The sequence below is a fragment of the Bufo bufo genome, chromosome 3 (genome assembly GCF_905171765.1).
Source record: "Bufo bufo chromosome 3, aBufBuf1.1, whole genome shotgun sequence".
NCBI lineage: Eukaryota > Metazoa > Chordata > Amphibia > Anura > Bufonidae > Bufo > Bufo bufo.
In genome coordinates this window covers 488,980,341-489,002,028 of record NC_053391.1, presented here as the reverse complement: position 1 = coordinate 489,002,028, position 21,688 = coordinate 488,980,341, and the positions used below count along the sequence as shown (strand labels likewise).

The window sequence follows — 21,688 nt, the reverse complement described above, 5'->3', positions numbered from 1 at the left end:
TTCTACTTGGGGGGCATTATGGTGGGCTTTATTACTCCCCCATGGTATGACCCCCTAGTAGCAGCACCAGCCTCTCCCTGCTCTGCTATCCCTCTGCCCCTTCTCCAAATTCTTATTATGAAATCTTTCTCATTAGGATAAAACGCAACATCAGCTCCGCCGAGCCCCCGGGCCAGTGTGGAAGTGGCGTCCGAGATCCCCAAGGGCCAAGCCAAGTAACTGTAAGTTTTCATATGAATTATGTTTATGTTATACACATATAGCCTACACTGTGCCCCACAATATACAGTATACCGCTACACTGTGCCCCACAATATACAGTATACCGCTACACTGTGCCCCAAAATATACAGTTTCTTCTGTAAAAGTCATCAAGTGTCATGGGGGGGCCCCTTATTGTTTTTCGCCCCAGGGCCCCATTTCACCTAGAACCGGCCCTGCCTCCAGCCACAACTCTCTCCGCTCAGTTCTCGTTGAAGGTATGGGTCCCACCTCCTAGCAATATGCCCCCATTGTCTGTGATGGGAATACCCCTTTAAGATAGTACATGTAGAATTGGGAAAAAAGTATGACTACTCTATTATTCTCTTGATAGACCTAGATTAATATGCCCAAATAACAGCACTGCAATGATTAGTGTAGTGTATGACACTAATCAAAAACTCAAGGAGCATCTCTGGTTGCAGTGATGGTTTGCTTAAGAAAGTGAAGTAACGCTGCTTGCCATGCTAAAGGTCCAAACACTGAGGAAGTTAAAAGACAGGACGGGAATCAGAGTGCAGTAGAAGACATGGAGTGACTTCAAAGGATTATGTCCAGAATACCATAAAAAAAATATATTAAAAAAAATTATACAATATTTACATAAAGGTTGTTGGTATGTGATAAAAAAATGATGAAAGTGTTCCTTTAAAGAAATAAAAAAAAATTGCAACATAAATTGATTTGAGGTACGGACAGTGATATCAGTGATCTCCCTATCAAACTGCCTGCATAGATACATACTGTAACTGTGATTTAGTACCCATAGTCGGTTCCCGAATTAGGATATTTTTTCTTAATAATCAAATTAGGCCTTTGGTGCAATGAGGGAGTAACCATTGCTCTTGTTGCACCCAATATCCACTCATTTGTGTCCAGCCTCTCCATCACTGCTTTAATACTGCATGGCCCTGTCAATCAAAGCGGTATGGCATAATTTGCATATTAAAAAGGTTGTCCATGAAAAATATTCTACAGTTTTCAAACCAGCACCTCGATCTGAATACTTTTTTAATTGCATATATATATATATATATATATATATATACTTTTTTAATGAAAAATGTAGTATAGCCACTGAGTTATTCAATAAAATGTATCTGTATAGCGCCACCTGCTGTTTGTTTTTTTCTTATTTCTTTGTCCTGCTCACTGAGAAGGCTGCACATGCTCCGTTTCATCCTTCAACTACTGCCTGAGCTGTGATAAGGAGAGCTGAGACACGCCCCCTTAGCGGCGGTGGAAAAGACACTCCCCTTGCGCTGACAGCTTGATATAAACCTAGCACAGCAATGAATGGGGAGATCTCTGGATCCATGTTAGGTACAGAGCTGGTTCTTGTTAGAAAGAGATTGCCATGTGCTATATGATGTCTAATCTTTATTTTTTACATCAATCATGGCATAAACCCTTTAAGTATCATAACTTGGGAACAGAGCCTCAGAATAGCAAAAGAACGTCGGCCTCTACATAACTTAGGCGCATCCACTGCCGGCGTGCAACAGCCTTAAATCTAAGCCAGCTCCCTTGCTGGTGCAGATTTAGATAATGCTCAATGCCAAAAACTGGCGCCGAAAATGATAAATGAGATGGGTCTACCCTCTTCCCCGTCCAAGTCACGCCCCCCCTTTTTTAGAACTGGCTTATGTGACTGAAAATGGGATAAGTCACACATTTTGCTGCAAATAACCTTTGCAACAAAATCTGCGCCAAACGCCAAAAATGGGCATATATTTGGTCATAAATGACCAACTAAGTTCACAAATCTGCTGCCATGATTCTACTTGTCACTCAACTGTCCAAGGCAATCCATGTTTGAAAAAAATGCCTGCCATAGGTGGACCAAATTGTCACAACATATTGAGGAGTGGATTGTATGACTATTAAAGAAAAATGCTAATTGAATTGTGTGATTGAATGAGTGCAGAGTTCTTCTCTATTGGTAGTTGTCTAATGTGCAATACTGGCAGCTAAATGATAAGTACACAATGAACAAAAAATGAGAATTTGCTTAAATGCAAAACTGTAGAACAGTATGATGCATGCAAATTTACATACTGAAACACAAGACAGAAGAACACCACATATAAGGGGCTCAACAGCCATAACCTAGCCTCTTGTACCTTATAGACTGTACACTTCTATTTAACATAGCTCATAAACATACACTATAGGGCATCAATTTCAGATCACAGGGGATCCGACACCTAGTACCCCCACCAATCAGCTGCCAATGCCAGAAACTATATAGTATATGGAAGGCTCAGTCCAATATGTAGTTTCTGGTGCTGGCGTACTGCAGCTCGGCTCCCATTCACGTAAATGGGAGATGAGCTGCAGTACCCCAGCATAGCTAATACACAGTGGAGGGAACCTTCTGTTTCTGGCACTAATGACTGCCCGAAACAACTGATGAGCAGAGGTGTCGGGTGTTTGATCTCAGCAAATTTAATCCCAATGAACTACCCTGAGGGCAAGCCATCAATAGCTAATTACCAGAAAAACCCTTTAAAATCCAGAATAGTTGGTAGTCTGGATTAGGGTAAATTAACACAGGCGGTGTTAGCGTACAGATTTGGTCTGGATTTGCCATAGATTTTACCCTACGCAAATCCACAGGATAAGTTGACATGCTGTAGATTTGAACCTCGCATTGAAGGGTAATATAAGTGACTGATTTTTTTGAAGCACTATGTGGATGTGATTTGTTTAAAGGGTTTCTATCACTTCGTATGACATAATTAGCTGTCAGACACTAGCGATCTGCTAGTGTCTGCTCTGGCCAACCATCCTACTATAATCACTCGAGGGGCAGCGGTTTTGCTAAAAAACTAACTTTTATAAATATGCTAATGAGCCTCTAGGTGCTATGTGGGCGTCATTAGCACCTAGAGGCTCCGTCTACCTTCATACACAGCGGCCGCCCAGCGCGTCCCTCCAGCCCGCCCATGTCCTCCTCCGTGTGACGCAGCAGACGAATTCTCGCGCATGCGCCGTGCGCGGCTGTATTCGGCGCATTTGAGATGTCTGAGCTCGGAGCGGTCAGACATTCAATGCGCATGCGCGGCTGTATTCGGCGCATGCGCATTGAATGTCTGACCGCTCCGAGCTCAGACATCTCAAATGCGCCGAATACAGCCGCGCACGGCGCATGCGCGAGAATTTGTCCGCTGCGTCACACGGAGGAGGACATGGGCGGGCTGGAGGGACGCGCTGGGCGGCCGCTGTGTATGAAGGTAGACGGAGCCTCTAGGTGCTAATAACGCCCACATAGCACCTAGAGGCTCATTAGCATATTTATAAAAGTTAGTTTTTTAGCAAAACCGCTGCCCCACAAGTGATTATAGTAGGATGGTTGGCCAGAGCAGACACTAGCAGATCGCTAGTGTCTGACAGCTAATTATGTCATAGGAAGTGATAGAAACCCTTTAACTTTGTTACTGTAAAATGCTTAGGGCACAATATACACCAAATGTGAGTACCCTTGATTTATTTGGATTACTGCAGGTACAGTATCTGACAAAAGTGACTACATCCCTCAAATTTTTGAAAATATTTTATTATATCTTTTCATGGGACAACACTAAAAAATATGACACTTTGATACAATGTAAAGCAGTCAGTGTACAGCTTGTATAGCAGTGTAAATTTAGTGTGCCCTCGAAATAACTCAACACACAGCCATTAATATCTAAACTGCTGGCAAAAAAAGTGTGTACACCTCTAAGTGAAAATGGCCACATTGAGCCCATTTGGCCATTTTCCCTCCCTAGTGTCATGTGACTCGTTAGTGTTACAAGTTCTCAGGTGTATTAAATTTGGGGTTATTACTCTCACACTCTCTCATACTGGTCACTGGAAGTTCAACATAGCACTCCATGTCAAAGAACTCTCTGAGGATCTGAAAAAAAAGAATTGTTGCTCTACATAAAGATGGCCTAGGGTGGCTATAAGAAGATTGCCAACACCCTGAAACTGAGCTGCAGCAAGGAGGCCAAGACCATACAGTGGTTAACCAGACAGGTTCCACTCAGAACAGGCCTCGCCAAGGTCGGCCAAAGAAGTTGAGTGCATGTGCTTGACGTCATATCCAGAGGTGCACAAAAAAGCCCGCAAACCGTTTTCTGAAGACGAACAGACTAAGGACATGGATTACCGGAACCACGTCCTGTGGACTGATGAGACCAAGATAAACCTATTTGGTTCAGATGGTGTCAAGCATGTGTGGCGGCAACCAGGTGAGGAGTACATAGACAAGTGTGTCTTGACTACAGTCAAGCATGGTGGAGGGAGTGTCATGGTTTGGGGCTGTATGAGTGCTGCTAGATATTAGGGAGCTACAGTTCATTGAGGGAACTATGAATGCCAATATATAATGTAACATAATGAAGCAGAGCATGATCCCCCTCCCTTCAGAAACTGGGCTGCAGGGCAGTATTCCAAGATGATTATGACCCCAAACACACCTCCAAGACTACCACTGCCTTGCTAAAGAAACTGAGGGTAAAGATGCTGGATTGGCCAAGCATGTCTCCAGACCTAAACATTATTGAGTATCTATGATGTATGCAGTCCTGGAATGCATGATGTATGCAGTCCTGGAACAGCCGTTCCAGGGTGAATTTCTTTGTTCAAGATGTGAGCAAATTACCCGTTTGGAATCGCTAATCGAGTCTCTAAATGGGCAAGTTGCAACACTGAGAGGCATTGACAATTTGCAAAAAAGTTTGCTTCTCACCGAGCAAGCACTCTTTGGGGTAGATGAGGGAGAGGGTGACAGAGAGGAGGCTGAGGAAAGTGAGGTAGCTAGCTGGGTAACATTTAGAAAGCGGGGTAGAGGGAAGAGTGCCAGGGAGGCTAGCCCTGATCTGACACACCCCAACAAGTTTGCACGTTTGGCAGATGAGGGGGATGTCAGTCCAGGGACGGCACTGCCGCAGCCGGACACTTCCTCTGCCAGTCAGGGGAATGTCAGCTCCGGTAAGCAGGGGACCAGGAGAGCAGGGCAGGCCAGACAGGTGCTGGTAGTGGGAGACTCAATTATTAGGGGAACAGATAGGGAAATCTGTCACAAAGACCGTGATCGCCGAACAGTGTGCTGTCTTCCTGGCGCTAGAGTTCGACATATCGCGGATCGGGTTGACAGATTACTGGGAGGGGCTGGAGAAGATCCAGCGGTCATGGTCCATATCGGAACCAATGACAAAGTTAGGGGTAGGTGGAGAGTCCTTAAAAATGATTTCAGGGATTTAGGGCAAAAGCTTAGGGGAAGGACCTCAAAGGTAGTATTTTCCGAAATACTACCGGTACCACGGGCCACACAAGAAAGGCAGCGGGAGATTAGGGAAATTAACAAGTGGCTCAAGAACTGGTGTAGGATGGAGGGGTTTGGGTTCCTGGAGAACTGGGCCGACTTCGCTGTCGGCTACAGCCTCTATCGTAGGGACGGGCTGCACCTCAATGGGGAAGGAGCAGCTGTGTTGGGGAAGAAGATGGCTAGAAGGTTGGAGGAGTGTTTAAACTAGGGACTGGGGGGGAGGGTAATTACACTATAGAAGGGGAAGATAGTGCAGATAGAGACCGGGGGCAAGGTAGTGGGACTGGGGGAGAAATGGAAGGAGGGACAAGAACAGTTCAGAAGGAAAGGTGTAGGGTAAAAAATATACATAAACCTCTCATATGTATGTATACTAATGCCAGAAGTCTGACTAATAAAACTGGTGAACTGGAATTAGTGATGTGTGAGGAGGACTATGACATAGTGGGAATAACTGAGACATGGCTGGATGATAGCTATGACTGGGCAGTTAATGTACAAGGTTACAGTCTGTTCAGAAAGGATCGTCAAAACCGGAGAGGTGGAGGGGTCTGCCTTTATGTAAAATCTTGTCTAAAGCCCACACTCCGTGAAGATATAAGTGAGGGACATGAACATGTGGAGTCACTGTGGGTAGAGATACATGGAGCTAAAAACAACAATAAATTACTAATAGGAGTCTACTATAAACCACCTAATATACCAGAGTCCACAGAAAATCTACTACTAAACGAGATAGACAAGGCGGCAAATCATAATGAGGTGGTTATTATGGGGGACTTCAACTACCCAGATATAGACTGGGAAACTGAAACTTGTATATCTCATAAAGGAAACAGATTCTTGGCAATAACCAAAGACCATTATCTCTCCCAACTGGTTCAGGACCCGACTAGAGGGACGGCCATACTGGACTTAATATTAACCAATAGACCTGACAGAACAACAGACGTGCAGGTTGGGGGACACCTGGGAAATAGTGACCATAAAGTAATAACCTTCCAATTATCATTCAAAAGAGCGTTTCTACAGGGAGAAACAAAAATACCAAACTTCAAAAAAGCTAAATTTAGCCAACTAAGAGAGGCCATAGGCCTAACTAACTGGGACAAAGTCCTCAAAAATAAAAATACAGCCAAAAAATGGGATATCTTTAAAAACATCCTAAAATCTCATTGTGAGAGGTACATACCGTATGGGAATAAAAGGTTAAGGAACAAAAAGAAACCAATGTGGATAAACAGAACTGTAAAGAAAGCAATAAATGACAAAAAGAAAGCATATAAAACCCTAAAACAGGAGGGTAGCACGGAAGCACTGAAAAACTATAAGGAAAAAAACAGAACATGTAAAAAACAAATAAAAGCGGCCAAATTAGAGACCGAGAGATTAATTGCCAAACAGAGTAAAACTAACCCTAAAATGTTCTTCAATTATATAAATGTTAAAAAGTATAAATCTGAAGGTGTCGGCCCTTTAAAGAGTAATGAGGGGGGAGTCGCAGAGAGCGACGAGGAGAAAGCAAAGCTGTTAAATATTTTTTTCTCCAATGTATTCACTGAGGAAAATAAACTGTCAGATGAAATGCTGAATGCTGAAATAAATTCGCCATTAAAAGTGTCCTGTCTGACCCAGGAAGAAGTACAACAGCGACTTAAAAAAATCAAAATAGACAAATCGCCAGGACCGGATGGCATACACCCCCGTATCCTAAGAGAATTAAGTAATGTCATAGCCAGACCCTTATTTCTGATATTTGCGGACTCTGTACTGACAGGGAATGTCCCACAGGATTGGCGCATGGCAAATGTGGTGCCAATATTCAAAAAGGGTTCAAAAACAGAGCCTGGAAACTATAGGCCGGTAAGTTTAACATCTGTTGTGGGTAAACTGTTTGAAGGTTTTCTGAGAGATGCTATGTTAGAGCATCTTATGGGAAATAAGCAAATAACGCCATATCAGCATGGCTTCGTGAGGGATCGGTCATGTCAAACTAATTTAATCAGTTTCTATGAGGAGGTAAGTACTAGACTTGACAGCGGCGAATCAATGGATGTCGTGTATCTGGACTTCTCCAAAGCATTTGACACTGTACCTCATAAAAGGTTAGTATATAAAATGAGAATGCTCGGACTCGGAGAAAACGTCTGTAAGTGGGTAAGTAACTGGCTCAATGATAGAAAACAGAGGGTGGTTATTAACGGTACATACTCAGATTGGGTCACTGTCACTAGTGGAGTACCTCAGGGGTCAGTATTGGGCCCTATTCTCTTCAATATATTTATTAATGATCTTGTAGAAGGCTTGCATAGTAAAATATCAATTTTCGCAGATGACACTAAACTGTGTAAAGTAATTAACACTGAAGAGGACAGTATACTACTACAGAGGGATCTGGATAGATTGGAGGCTTGGGCAGATAAGTGGCAGATGAGGTTTAACACTGAGAAATGTAAAGTTATGCACATGGGAAGGAATAATGCAAGTCACCCGTACATACTAAATGGTAAAACACTCGGTAACACTGACATGGAAAAGGATCTAGGAATTTTAATAAACAGCAAACTAAGCTGCAAAAAACAGTGTCAGGCAGCGGCTGCCAAGGCCAATAAGATAATGGGTTGCATCAAAAGGGGCAAAGATGCCCGTGATGAGAACATATTCCTACTACTTTACAAATCACTGGTCAGACCACACATGGAGTACTGTGTACAGTTCTGGGCTCCTGTAAACAAGGCAGACATAGCAGAGCTGGAGAGGGTCCAGAGGAGGGCAACTAAAGTAATAACTGGAATGGGGCAACTACAGTATCCGGAAAGATTATCAAAATTAGGGTTATTCACGTTAGAAAAAAGACGACTGAGGGGAGATCTAATTACTATGTATAAATATATCAGGGGGCAGTACAGAGATCTATCCCATCATCTATTTATCCCCAGGACTGTGACTGTGACGAGGGGACATCCTCTGCGTTTGGAGGAAAGAAGGTTTGTACACAAACATAGAAAAGGGTTCTTTACGGTAAGAGCAGTGAGACTATGGAACTCTCTGCCTGAGGAGGTGGTGATGGTGAGTACAATAAAGGAATTCAAGAGGGGCCTGGATGTATTTCTGGAGTGTAATAATATTACAGGCTATAGCTACTAGAGAGGGGTCGTTGATCCAGGGAGTTATTCTGATTGCCTGATTGGAGTCGGGAAGGAATTTTTTATTCCCCTAAAGTGAGGAAAATTGGCTTCTACCTCACAGGGTTTTTTTGCCTTCCTCTGGATCAACTTGTAGGATGACAGGCCGAACTGGATGGACAAATGTCTTTTTTCGGCCTTATGTACTATGTTACTATGTTATGTTATGGGGCATCCTCAAACAGAAGGTGGAGGAACGCAAGGTCTCTAACATCCACCAGCTCAGTGATGTCGTCATGGAGGAGTGGAAGAATTCCAGTGGCAACCTGTGAAGCTCTAGTGAGCTCCATGCCCAAGAGAGTTAAAGGGCTTCTGTCACCGCCAAAACACATTTTTCATTTTTGGGCTGGCCCTGTGTCACAGCCAGACAGCTGAGAAGCGCTCACAGGAGCTTCTCAGATCCTCCTCCTTGAATTTCTTTGTTTTGGTTTAGTTTCTCATCTCGTTAGTCTATCTCAGCTGTCATGCAGTTGGACTGATTGCTACCCTTTAAGTTCCTCCCCATAATGCAGTAGTGTGCGGCTGATACAACTTCCTGGAGTGTGTGTGCATGCTGCTCCCAGTTCCCAGTCCTCAGTCGTCTGCAAGATAAGTGCTGTTTATGTATTTATGATTTTGTTTTTTCTGGATCCAGGTGACCCTGACTCCCTCCGTGTCAGTGTAGGGAGCCGGTGGTCGTGTCCCTTCACTATTGTAGGGTCTTCAGGTAATAGATAGCCGAGGAACGTGGATATGCGGCCATCCACCTTTGGGGTGTTCGCATAGGCTGAGCAGTGAGGGAGAGCGGCAGGTCTATTGCAGGGGTCTCCCTTTGTTCCTTAGTTGTGGATCCAGAGAGACATTGTTTATATGGTATTGTCTTGTTTCCTGTACACCATCCGTGACACCCTGTCAATCAACAGGAGGAGAGGGTTTTTTTTGCGGCGGCTACCAGCAAGTAGACGCCCTACTTGCTGGTGGTGATCGATATTTTATGAAACAAAGCCACAGACAAAGGTAAGAGCCCTATATAGGGAATAGTCGTTCAATAAGGATTTTAACAAGCCCAAAAATGAAAAATGTGTTTTGGGGGTGACAGAAGCCCTTTAACCACCTCAGCCCCCAGTGCTTAAACACCCTGAAAGACCAGGCCACTTTTTACACTTCTGACCTACACTATTTTCACCGTTTATTGATCGGTCATGCAACTTACCACCCAAATGAATTTTACCTCCTTTTCTTCTCACTAATAGAGCTTTCATTTGGTGGTATTTCATTGCTGCTGACATTTTTACTTTTTTTGTTATTAATCGAAATTTAACGATTTTTTTGCAAAAAAATGACATTTTTCAGTTGTAAAATTTTGCAAAAAAAACGAGATCCATATATAAATTTTGCTCTAAATTTATTGTTCTACATGTCTTTGATAAAAAAAAAATGTTTGGGTAAAAAAAAAATGGTTTGGGTAAAAGTTATAGCGTTTACAAACTATGGTACAAAAATGTGAATTTCCGCTTTTTGAAGCAGCTCTGACTTTCTGAGCACCTGTCATGTTTCCTGAGGTTCTACAATGCCCAGACAGTACAAACACCCCACAAATGACCCCATTTCGGAAAGTAGACACCCTAAGGTATTCGCTGATGGGCATAGTGAGTTCATAGAACTTTTTATTTTTTGTCACAAGTTAGCGGAAAATGATGATTTTTTTTTTTTTCTTACAAAGTCTCATATTCCACTAACTTGTGACAAAAAATAAAAAGTTCTATGAACTCACTATGCCCATCACGAAATACCTTGGGGTCTCTTCTTTCCAAAATGGGGTCACTTGTGGGGTAGTTATACTGCCCTGGCATTCTAGGGGCCCAAATGTGTGGTAAGGAGTTTGAAATCAAATTCTGTAAAAAATGACCAGTGAAATCCGAAAGGTGCTCTTTGGAATATGGGCCCCTTTGCCCACCTAGGCTGCAAAAAAGTGTCACACATCTGGTATCTCTGTATTCAGGAGAAGTTGAGGAATGTGTTTTGGGGTGTCTTTTTACATATACCCATGCTGGGTGAGATAAATATCTTGGTCAAATGCCAACTTTGTATAAAAAAAATGGGAAAAGTTGTCTTTTGCCAAGATATTTCTCTCACCCAGCATGGGTATATGTAAAATGACACCGCAAAACACATTCCCCAACTTCTCCTGAGTATGGAGATACCAGATGTGTGACACTTTTTTGCAGCCTAGGTGGGCAAAGGGGCCCATATTCCAAAGAGCACCTTTCGGATTTCACTGGTCATTTTTTACAGAATTTGATTTCAAACTCCTTACCACACATTTGGGCCCCTAGAATGCCAGGGCAGTATAACTACCCCACAAGTGACCCCATTTTGGAAAGAAGACACCCCAATGTATTCGCTGATGGGCATAGTGAGTTCATGGAAGTTTTTATTTTTTGTCACAAGGTAGTGGAATATGAGACTTTGTAAAAAAAAAAAAAAAAAAAAAAAAATCATCATTTTCCACTAACTTGTGACAAAAAATAAAAAATTCTAGGAACTCGCCATGCCCCTCACGGAATACCTTGGGGTGTCTTCTTTCCAAAATGGGGTCACTTGTGGGGTAGTTATACTGCCCTGGCATTTTCCAGGGGCCCTAATGTGTGGTAAGTAGGTAAATGACCTGTGAAATCCGAAAGGTGCTCTTTGGAATGTGGGCCCCTTTGCCCACCTAGGCTGCAAAAAAGTGTCACACATGTGGTATCTCCGTACTCGGGAGAAGTTGGGGAATGTGTTTTGGGGTGTCATTTTACATATACCCATGCTGGGTGAGATAAATATCTTGGTCAAATGCCAACTTTGTATAAAAAAATGGGAAAAGTTGTCTTTTGCCAAGATATTTCTCTCACCCAGCATGGGTATATGTAAAATGACACCCCAAAACACATTCCCCAACTTCTCCTGAGTACGGCGATACCAGATGTGTGACACTTTTTTGCAGCCTAAATGCGCAAAGGGGCCCACATTCCTTTTATGAGGGCATTTTTAGACATTTGGATCCCAGACTTCTTCTCACGCTTTAGGGCCCCTAGAATGCCAGGGCAGTATAAATACCCCACATGTGACCCCATTTTGGAAAGAAGACACCCCAAGGTATTCAATGAGGGGCATGGCGAGTTCATAGAAATTTTTTTTTTTTGGCACAAGTTAGCGGAAATTGATTTTATTTATTTTTTTCTCACAAAGTCTCCCTTTCCGCTAACTTGGGACAAAAATTTCAATCTTTCATGGACTCAATATGCCCCTCACGGAATACCTGGGGGTGTCTTCTTTCCGAAATGGGGTCACATGTGGGGTATTTATACTGCCCTGGCATTTTAGGGGCCCTAAAGCGTGAGAAGAAGTCTGGAATATAAATGTCTAAAAAATTTTACGCATTTGGATTCCGTGAGGGGTATGGTGAGTTCATGTGAGATTTAATTTTTTGACACAAGTTAGTGGAATATGAGACTTTGTAAGAAAAAAAAAAAAATTCCGCTAACTTGGGCCAAAAAAATGTCTGAATGGAGCCTTACAGAGGGGTGATCAATGACAGGGGGGTGATCAATGACAGGGGGGTGATCAAGGAGTCTATATGGGGTGATCACCACAGTCATTGATCACGCCCCTGTAAGGCTCCATTCAGACGTCCGTGTGCGTTTTGCGGATCCGATCCATCTATCAGTGGATCCGTAAAAATCATGCGGACATCTGAATGGAGCTTTACAGGGGGGTGATCAATGACAGGGGGGTAATCAATGACAGGGGGGTGATCAGGGAGTCTATATGGGGTGTTCACCACAGTCATTGATCACTCCCCTGTAAGGTTCCATTCAGACGTCCGTATGCGTTTTGCGGATCCGATCCATCTATCAGTGGATCCGTAAAAATCATGCGGACGTCTGAATGGAGCTTTACAGGGGGTTGATCAATGACAGGGGGGTGATCAGGGAGTCTATATGGGGTGATCACCACAGTCATTGATCACTCCCCTGTAAGGTTCCATTCAGACGTCCGTATGCGTTTTGCGGATCTGATCCATCTATCAGTGGATCCGTAAAAATCATGCGGACATCTGAATGGAGCTTTACAGGGGGGTGATCAATGACAGGGGGGTAATCAATGACAGGGGGGTGATCAGGGAGTCTATATGGGGTGATCACCACAGTCATTGATCATGCCCCTGTAAGGCTCCATTCAGACGTCCGTGTGCGTTTTGCGGATCCGATCCATCTATCAGTGGATCCGTAAAAATCATGCGGACGTCTGAATGGAGCTTTACAGGGGTGTGATCAATGACAGGGGGGTAATCAATGGCAGGGGGGTGATCAGGGAGTCTATATGGGGTGATCAGGGGTGATCAAGGGTGAATAAGGGGTTAATAAGTGACGGGGGGGGGGGGGGGGGTGTAGTGTAGTGTGGTGCTTGGTGCAACATATTACTGAGCTACCTGTGTCCTCTGGTGGTCGATCCAAACAAAGGGGACCACCAGAGGACCAGGTAGCAGGTATATTAGACGCTGTTATCATAACAGAACGATCGCCGCTGGCAAGCTGGAGATCCACTTTCTTACCTTCCGTTCCTGTGAGCGCGCCCGCCTGTGTGCGCGCGTTCACAGGAAATCTCGGCCATCGCGAGAGGACGCGCCGGCGCGTCCACTCGGAATGAATCAACCACCTCCAGGACGCGTCTGTGCGCACAGCGGTCCGGAGGTGGTTAAGGCAGTGCTGGAAAATAATGGTGGCCACACAAAATACTGACACTTTGGGCACAATTTGGCCATTTTCACTTAGGGGGTGTACTCACTTTTGTTACCAGCGGTTTAGACATTAATGGCCGTGTTGAGTTATTTTGAGGGCTCACCAAATTTACACTGTTATACAAGCTGTACACTGACTACTTTACATTGTATCAAAGTGTCATATCTTCAGTGTTGTCCCATGAAAAGATATAATAAAATATTGACAAAAATGTGAGGGGTGTACTCACTTTTGTGAGATACTTTATATCATGGTGGAACATGTTGTTGGCGCTCTTTCTACCATCAACCCCCTTTTACCCCCTTCTATAATTCAGCAAGATAGGCAAAGGAGCTGTCTTGGTAGACTATTCTTTTTTTATCAAAAATACTTACATAGTTGCTTTCAGCATTCTTTACACATTTAAAGGGACACTGACAGGCCCAATAAGCATAATTAGCTATATATATGACTGCACAGGTCTTCTAATCTGTATTAAAAACATGTAAGTATAACCCCTGTCCACCTTATAAATACAGCAAACTCATGTTTTATAGCCTGATGTAATCACTCTTCTTTCTGCCCAAGGGGCAGCGTTTCAGCTTCACTTCTGCCCAGCCAGCCGCATCCCAACCGCCGTTTTGAAGCGCCGCCCATGGGCATCGGACTCACTTTCAGCTTCTGTGCATGCGCCCGGCACCCTCACGCAGAAGCTGAAAGCGATTCCGATGTTCATAGCTTTCTATTGGGCATGCGCAGGATCTCGGAACGTTGGGGACAGCAGAAGCCGCCCAGCGAAGTGAATATTGATGAGCTGGGCGGCGCTTCAAAACGGCAGTTGGGGCGCGGCTGGCTGGGCAGAAGTGAAGCTGAAATGCCGCCCCTTGGGCAGAAAGAAGAGTGATTACATCAGGTTATAAAACAGTTTGCTGTATTTATAAGGTGGACAGGAGTAATACTTATATGTTTTTAATACAGATTAGAAGACCTGTGCAGTCATATATATATATAGGTAATTATGCTTATTGGGCCTGTCAGTGTCCCTTTAAATCTCTGCTATTTATATACCTAAGACCACCTCCTTGAACAGCTATCAGTGACTGACAGCTATCTCTGTATACACACTTATACAGAGAATGCCATCAATCACTGATAACACCTCCCCTATGTACAACTATCAGTGACTAACAGCTATCTCTGTATACACACATGGAATACTATCACTGATAACTTGTACAGGGGAGATGTTAAGTCAGAAATAGCAGAGATTTAGATTTACTAAATCTTTTTCCACAAAACTATTTATCAACCTGCTCAGCTGCTCCTGCTCTTTAACATGCTGCCTGCAGATTGCACTGCATTTCATGGTGACAGGTCCGGGTCCAGCAAACGTATAGATAGACAATGTATTTTTCATAGTGGATCTCTTACTAAAAGTTATAGTTACCGTTTGGATGGCGCTGCCATCTTTTTCACAAGGTTTTTTATTTTCTCTGCTGAGCTAGTATAGGCAGTCTTTTCCAATAAATTAAAGTCTTCTTCATGAAAGTCATCTGAAGTAATATTTCTCAGTATCTAAAATAAAAAACAAGAAACAAAGCAAAATAACTGACCAAGAACCAGTACCATAACACTTCTATGCCCTTTGAACCTCCTTCTGACATTTAGATTTTGACACTTTGATGCTTGCAGATTTAAATCTGGAGTGTTTTGCTACTGAGAAGCCAAGGACTCTCACATAAATGCATGTTGTTATCTATTTAATGTAGACAATCTTTACAATGAGTTTCAGTACCTGAAGGTAAAGTACATGTAGGCTCAGGGAGCAGATATAAAAAGAATGGATATTTGGTATTTTCTAGCAGTTTTCTTTGATACACTGATAAGCTAACCTTCAGCTTGATATATGCTTAATTACCAATAAACTAAAATAATCTTACCGTAAATTGCACTCTAGAGAACATCCTCATCTGAAAATTATTTTGCTGTGTAAGTGTTTTCAAAATTTCTCTCTGCTGTTTGCCCATTTTCAATGCCTGTTGTTATGGCACTCTTTACTAGGAGGACAAACCTGAAATCTGGATATATTAGCCCTACATGCCAGTATTATGATCCCTGGTGAAATGGCTCTTATCAACTTATCTTATGAGTCTAAGGAATTCATCAAGTTTTGTTAAGTTGATCCACCAACTAAGTGCTCACAGCTTTTGTTTTGTTTTAACAAAAGAGGTTATTAATAATTAGTCAACAGTTTACTTTGAACATAAGAAAGGAGGGGAGGATTAATGTCTCACAAGCAGTGATGGCCAGTTCGCCCGCGAACACATGCGGGCTGCCATCTTAACTCACAAGTCTGGCGAAGCACAGGTAAGCCCTTACCTGTGCCTGCACTGCGAGCCGGTCTGAAACAAATGCGGTCACCGGGAGCAGGCAGTTCCGAGAACAGCCACCGAGGGCCTTCGTCTGGCTGTTCTCGGAACTGCCTGCTCCCGGTGACCGCATTTGGCTTGTGTATAGTCCCTATGCAGAAATCTTAAATGTGAATATATTTCCCCCCCTTTAGGAGGAAACCAGATAACATCTGCGATCCATCGGAAATAGAAAACTGATAATAACTTAGCTGACAGATTCTGGCTCTCTTGGTTGGGCTCTAGTTACCTGGCTGCATTGGTGATGTCACATTGACAGCACATTACTGCTGCAGCAGTCAAGTGTTGCTGATGTGATGTCACTGCTGCACTCGGTAAACAGAGCCCAGCCTAGTTGTAGCATGGGATCTGTCACTGTAAGTATTTACCTGTTCTTTATTGGATCCCAGGAGTATCCTGCTGTACTTCTGAAACCAGACAACCCCTTTAAATGGGCATTCCGGTAAAGTAACTTAATTTTTGAAAAACTGCATTAAGGCTACAAGCTGTGACCCAACCAGAACCCATAACTATACATGTAACCATAGTTTAATTTTACCTTGCAATCCATTTGTCTAGGTCCTGTGTGAGCCTGCAACACACAGAGTATCATGGTGCTTGATCTTCCCTCACAAAACTACAATCCTCAGCTTTCCTGCTGTGAGTGTTGCTGTTTACTGATTGGCTGCCTGATACACAGCCCAGTCACGCCCCCTCTACTCAGTAATCACCAGCACACCAACATTCCCTTTGTTTCACAAGACATTTGATAGAGAATTGATAGCAACACACTGAGCATGCTCGACCTAAGGAAGGCTCAGAACTACAGGTCAATAAGATGGTAATTTAGGAGGAAACACAGTGGGTGGCAGAGGAAGAAAACTACTTTTATAACTAATGAATGGTAAATATGTGAAATTTACATTATATTAGGTAATTATTGATGATGAATTAGTCTAAAATATAAGTTATATTTATGGTAACCAGAATACCCCTTTAAGCATAAATGACCAATACAGCAGATTTCCATCAGTCCTAACAGAACTTTTTATTATTTAGAATTGTTAAATCATTCAGATCATTGGGATGTATTTATGTGTGCTGGTAAACAACCACATAAACAAAAAAGAATATGCAGAAAAGTGTAATTACATTTATCAGTAATCTGGTCTCCTGGAAGTCTCCAAGACGGCACCCCTGAGACAAGTCCCACCTGTCACCGCCAGTTCTGTGAGAAGGTCTGGCAGACGTTCTTCTCTACCTCTTGTATGACGTTCTTTGTTTTGGTTTCACTTTGTCATCTCCTTTCCTTCTGCCAGCTGTCACTTACTTAGACTAATCATCTTCCTTTATATTCCCTCCCATACTGCCTCACTTTGCGGTTTATACTACTTCCTGGATGAAGTGTTCACTGCTGGAGGCTGCTGCTGCTGTTTGCTCAGATAAGACTTTTACTTTATTGTGTTTCCTTGCTGGCTTGATTCTAGGTGACCCTGACTCCGTCTGTATTAAGTGCAGGGAGCCGGTGGTCGTGTCAACTCACTATTATAGGGTTTTCAGGTGTCACACAGTCTTAGGTACGTGTGCATGCAATCGGCTACCATTGAGACCCTTGTATGTGCATAGCAGTCAGGGAGAGCTCTTAGGGTTTTATAGGGCTCACCTATATGCTCCTTAGTTTGGGATCAAGCCAGTCGGTCGTTTATTTATAAGTTTCAGCTATCTGCAACTTCATCCGTGACAATAAAGGCATCATATCTTATCTTACCTCTGCCATGGACAGGAAAAACACTCTGGGAGGTGAATTTCTTCCCCTCCCATTTACACCCTCAGTGATTTACAAAGAACCACAGTAGGAAGATACTAAAACAGGCATCCTCAAACTGCAGCCCTCTAGCTGTTGCAAAACTACAACTCCCAGCATGCCCGAACAGCCTACAGGTATCAGCCTACAGCAGATAATTGTGGGAGTTGTAGTTTTACAACAGCTGGAGGGCCGCAGTTTGAGGATGCCTGTACTGAAAGAATATAATTTACCTTAAAGAAACAATAGTCAATGGTAAGCATTCTGCACAACTTTATATTATTAAAGTGTAACTGCTGTTTCATTTTTTTTTATTCCCTAATGGTATAGTACACCCTGCTGTATAAGTGCTTTTGTGACTTATGTAATCATTTTCAGTTTTACCTGCTAATAACTCCGACAAATGCATGCTACTTTCCTATTCAGCAGCTCTCATCTCACAATCTGAAGATGATGAGTGAGAGATGGGCTGGAGTGGAGCTGGGCTGAGGCAGAAAGTGGAGGGGTGCTTTAGATGGTGACATCTTCTCAATGGTAGCAGCTAGAAATATGCAACTGGTCTTGTTTGAAAGCTCTAGTCCAAGCATCAGAGGAGAAATCCCTGTTAGAAATAGAGTCGGGAATATTTGCGGGTAAAATCTGCTTTCACTTTCAGCTTCATTCACAGCATCCCGATTTCTATCATTGATATCTTTCCATGTACTGAACAGATTTATGTCATTCTGGTATTGTCTGAAAGCTTGGAATGTCAGCATATAAAGCCAAATATTTCTAGCTAGTACCAAACCAAAGATATAAGCAGCTAAAGCAGCCCCCTCCCTCCCTGTCAGTCTAGAAGAGAATGAGGGACAGCCGGCTATTAAGAGGTTAAAAGAAATGCGTACTGATTTAATGTAATTGCAGGGCTTGTCTCTGGTTAGCTTTATGTGATGATACATACTGCTCTGGGTACTGTGGGAAGTTATCTGCGTTCTGATTGGTCCTGCTAGTTCATGTGAGGAGAGCAAGGGCTTATGGGAAGTGGGGGAAATACAGGATGGCCTCAAGGACATGGCAAAGATCACCATAGGAAGTGCAGCAGAGGCCATCTTAGGAAGATGCTGAAATAAAAGGCACAGAGAAATATGGTTGCTAAGGGCTGAATACAGGCATCAGAAAGGTAAAATTAGCTGAAAAATGCAGCTTCATGAATATCTTACCTTCAGCATCACATAGGTTAGAGACATTTTATTTTTGGTAGTGAAATGGCAGTTACACTTTAAGCAAATAAGTCTTACATTCAGGACCCATAACATTGCATGGAATAACAAATAAATATAATCAGGATTTTTTTTTTGTAGGGAAATTAAACTATGGGTGCTGGACTTGCAGCAAACCAAATTATCGGTTAGTGTAATTACACTTTTCCCCTTGTAATATTATTCCTAGGGTAGGACTACAGCCTGTAAGACTTGTCAACCAAAAGTGAATCTGCCAGGACATCCAGCTTATAATTTTTTATAAATATATGAGTCCTTTTCCAGGTTGCTGCTCGGCAAATCTGTTCCAAAGATGCTGAGACTCTCTCAGCTCGCAACACAACCATTGCTCTAGTAGAATAAGCTCTCAATCCTTGAGGTGCCTCTCTACCAGAAATAGTTTGTCTAATCCATCTTGAAAGTACACTTTTGAATGCTATTTTTACCCTTATTGAGCCTAAATATTGAATAATTTAAGTATCCTTCCCCCAATACTCCGTTTTTTGTGTGTATGTTAGAACTGTTTTGTACACATCCAAGAAATTATTTTTCCTTATCATTCTTTGGCCTTTGACCAAATGAATATCCTAAGATCTGTGGAAAGATGATACCACTTATGGTAGAAAGGATGGATGTAGCTTAAATACACTTTTTTATCAAAACATTGAAAATACAAAAAACTGCGGACAGGGCCTGAAACTCTGTAAACTTGCATGTTGACGATAACACTGTTTTCGAGGTGAGTAATTTTATAGGTATTTCTTCAATAGGTTCAAATGTAGGTCCTAAAAAATCCATTAAGCACCACGTTAAGATTAATTTTGTATAAAAAGGAGCCCCTAAAGCTGAAACTTGCAGCTTTAGGCTAGGTCTACACGACGACATTTGTCGCACGACAGATAGGGCAGAACTACACTGCAACATTTGTTGCGCGACATTTTGTTGCACCAATGTCGCGCGACAATTTTTATAATGGCAGTCTATGGTGTCGCACTGCAACATGCGACATGCTGCGACTGCGACGCGACAGTCGCAGAAAAATCCATCTAGAACTTTTATGGATGGAAAGCAAAGCATTTATTACCTTACTTGATATTTGCAGCATTTACCTTACTTGATATTTGCAGCACTGGATTTGTAGCATTACCTGCTCAGCCTCCAGGCTGTTCACTTCTGGGACTTAATGTCTGAATGAAGTATCGGGCCTCGAGTTAAGAGATCTGGAGATATCAGGAGAAGCATAGGATCCTTGAATACTTATTCCCAGGAGAAAACTGAACCATGTTCGTTTTGGCCAATATAGGTCAACTCATACCACCTTGGTATATTGTTCTGCATACTTTCAGCAATATCCTTGAGATTAATATGATGGGAAGAAACACATATGCCATCCGATGAGATCATGTTATGGAGAAAGCATCCGCCACTGTCCGCTGATCTTTTGGATTCAACGAGCTGAAATTCTGTCATTTTTATTTTTACTTTTGTAGCGAAAAGATCTACACTCTGTCTCCCCAAGTTTTTTATTATCAAATGAAAAGCTGCATCCAACAGTCAATCCCCCCTGATCTAGTTGTTCCCTGCTGAGAAAATCTGCTCACTGATTTTCTGAAACTTTTAGATTTACCGCCATCAGTCATAGAACATTCTTTTCTGCCTAAAAGAAAATCTTTGATGGTTTTTGAAAACGGTCTGTTTTTGTTCCCCCATAATGTCAAATATACAACACTGCTGTCACATTATCTGAAAAGAACCTTTACATGTGTGTCATGAGCTGTTCCAAGTCCCCTGAAATTAAGTTAGGCCCATACTGAAGTCTTGGCATCCACTGTCCCAGTTACTGATGACTCTTTAATCCAGAGTATAATTTTCTTTAGCTTTTTCTTGTAAAGCCACCATAATAGTCATATTTTTACCTGATTATTATTCTCCAGTCTAAAGATATCAAGTTTCTGTCCCACTATTTTAACACTATCTTCTGAAGTGGTCTTGCTGGAATGTAAGTCATGTGTCCCAAGAGTTTCATAGCTTGTCTGATTGTTGTCTTGCTTTTTGTTCTTAAAAGGTTGACTAATTTGATCAAATTGTTCATCTTTACTTGTGGGAGAAAAGTTGTTTGAACTGATGATTACAGGATCATCCTTAAAAATGTCTTTCTCCAGGAGGGTAGCAGGCTTGATTTTTGCCAATTTACTATTTAGTACGATTAACTGCTAATTTAAATGTTTACGCCTTGATTTAATATGGGGTTAACTTGCCTGACAAATGAGTGCTAAACATAACATTTTTTTTATAATATTCATTAAAACAGGACAAACAATTAGCTTGCCCACAAATCTCGCCCATTCAGGCAAGTCACTGGGTTTCAGTGATTATAGATTTATTATATCCCTGCACCATCTTCTGTAGGTATAATGCAGTCCCGTATCCTACACTCTGTGAGCTCTTGGGAATCCCTCTCTTGTCTTTATTGGGGATTGTGGTGAAAATAACCTCGCCACTGGGTTTTGGAGGGGCCTGTTTGCCAGCCTCTTGCCTTCAGGATTATGGCCCATACTAACTTTAAAGGAGAAGACAGACCTGCCGCACAGCTTAAATCTGTGGAACTGTTTTGGGCAGGAAAGCCATGCTTGCGGTCGGCCAAATGTGACTTCCATGGAATTCGGGAGGCACTGGGAGCATTTATTAACGGAGGTACCCGGTCGGGGTGCCAAGAGATCCATTACAGGGATC

At 42.6% G+C, this 21,688-nt stretch overlaps 1 protein-coding gene across 2 annotated transcripts in view; it reads right to left on the bottom strand.

Annotated features, from left to right (window-relative positions):
- UGGT2 (UDP-glucose glycoprotein glucosyltransferase 2) overlaps window positions 1-21,688 on the bottom strand; it is a 499,843-nt gene that overhangs the window by 227,710 nt on the left and 250,445 nt on the right. For both annotated transcript variants that reach the window (XM_040425306.1, XM_040425307.1), the window contains exon 23: window positions 14,953-15,080. In XM_040425306.1, coding sequence (XP_040281240.1) covers window positions 14,953-15,080 — 128 coding nt within the window. The remainder of the gene's footprint in view (window positions 1-14,952; window positions 15,081-21,688) is intronic.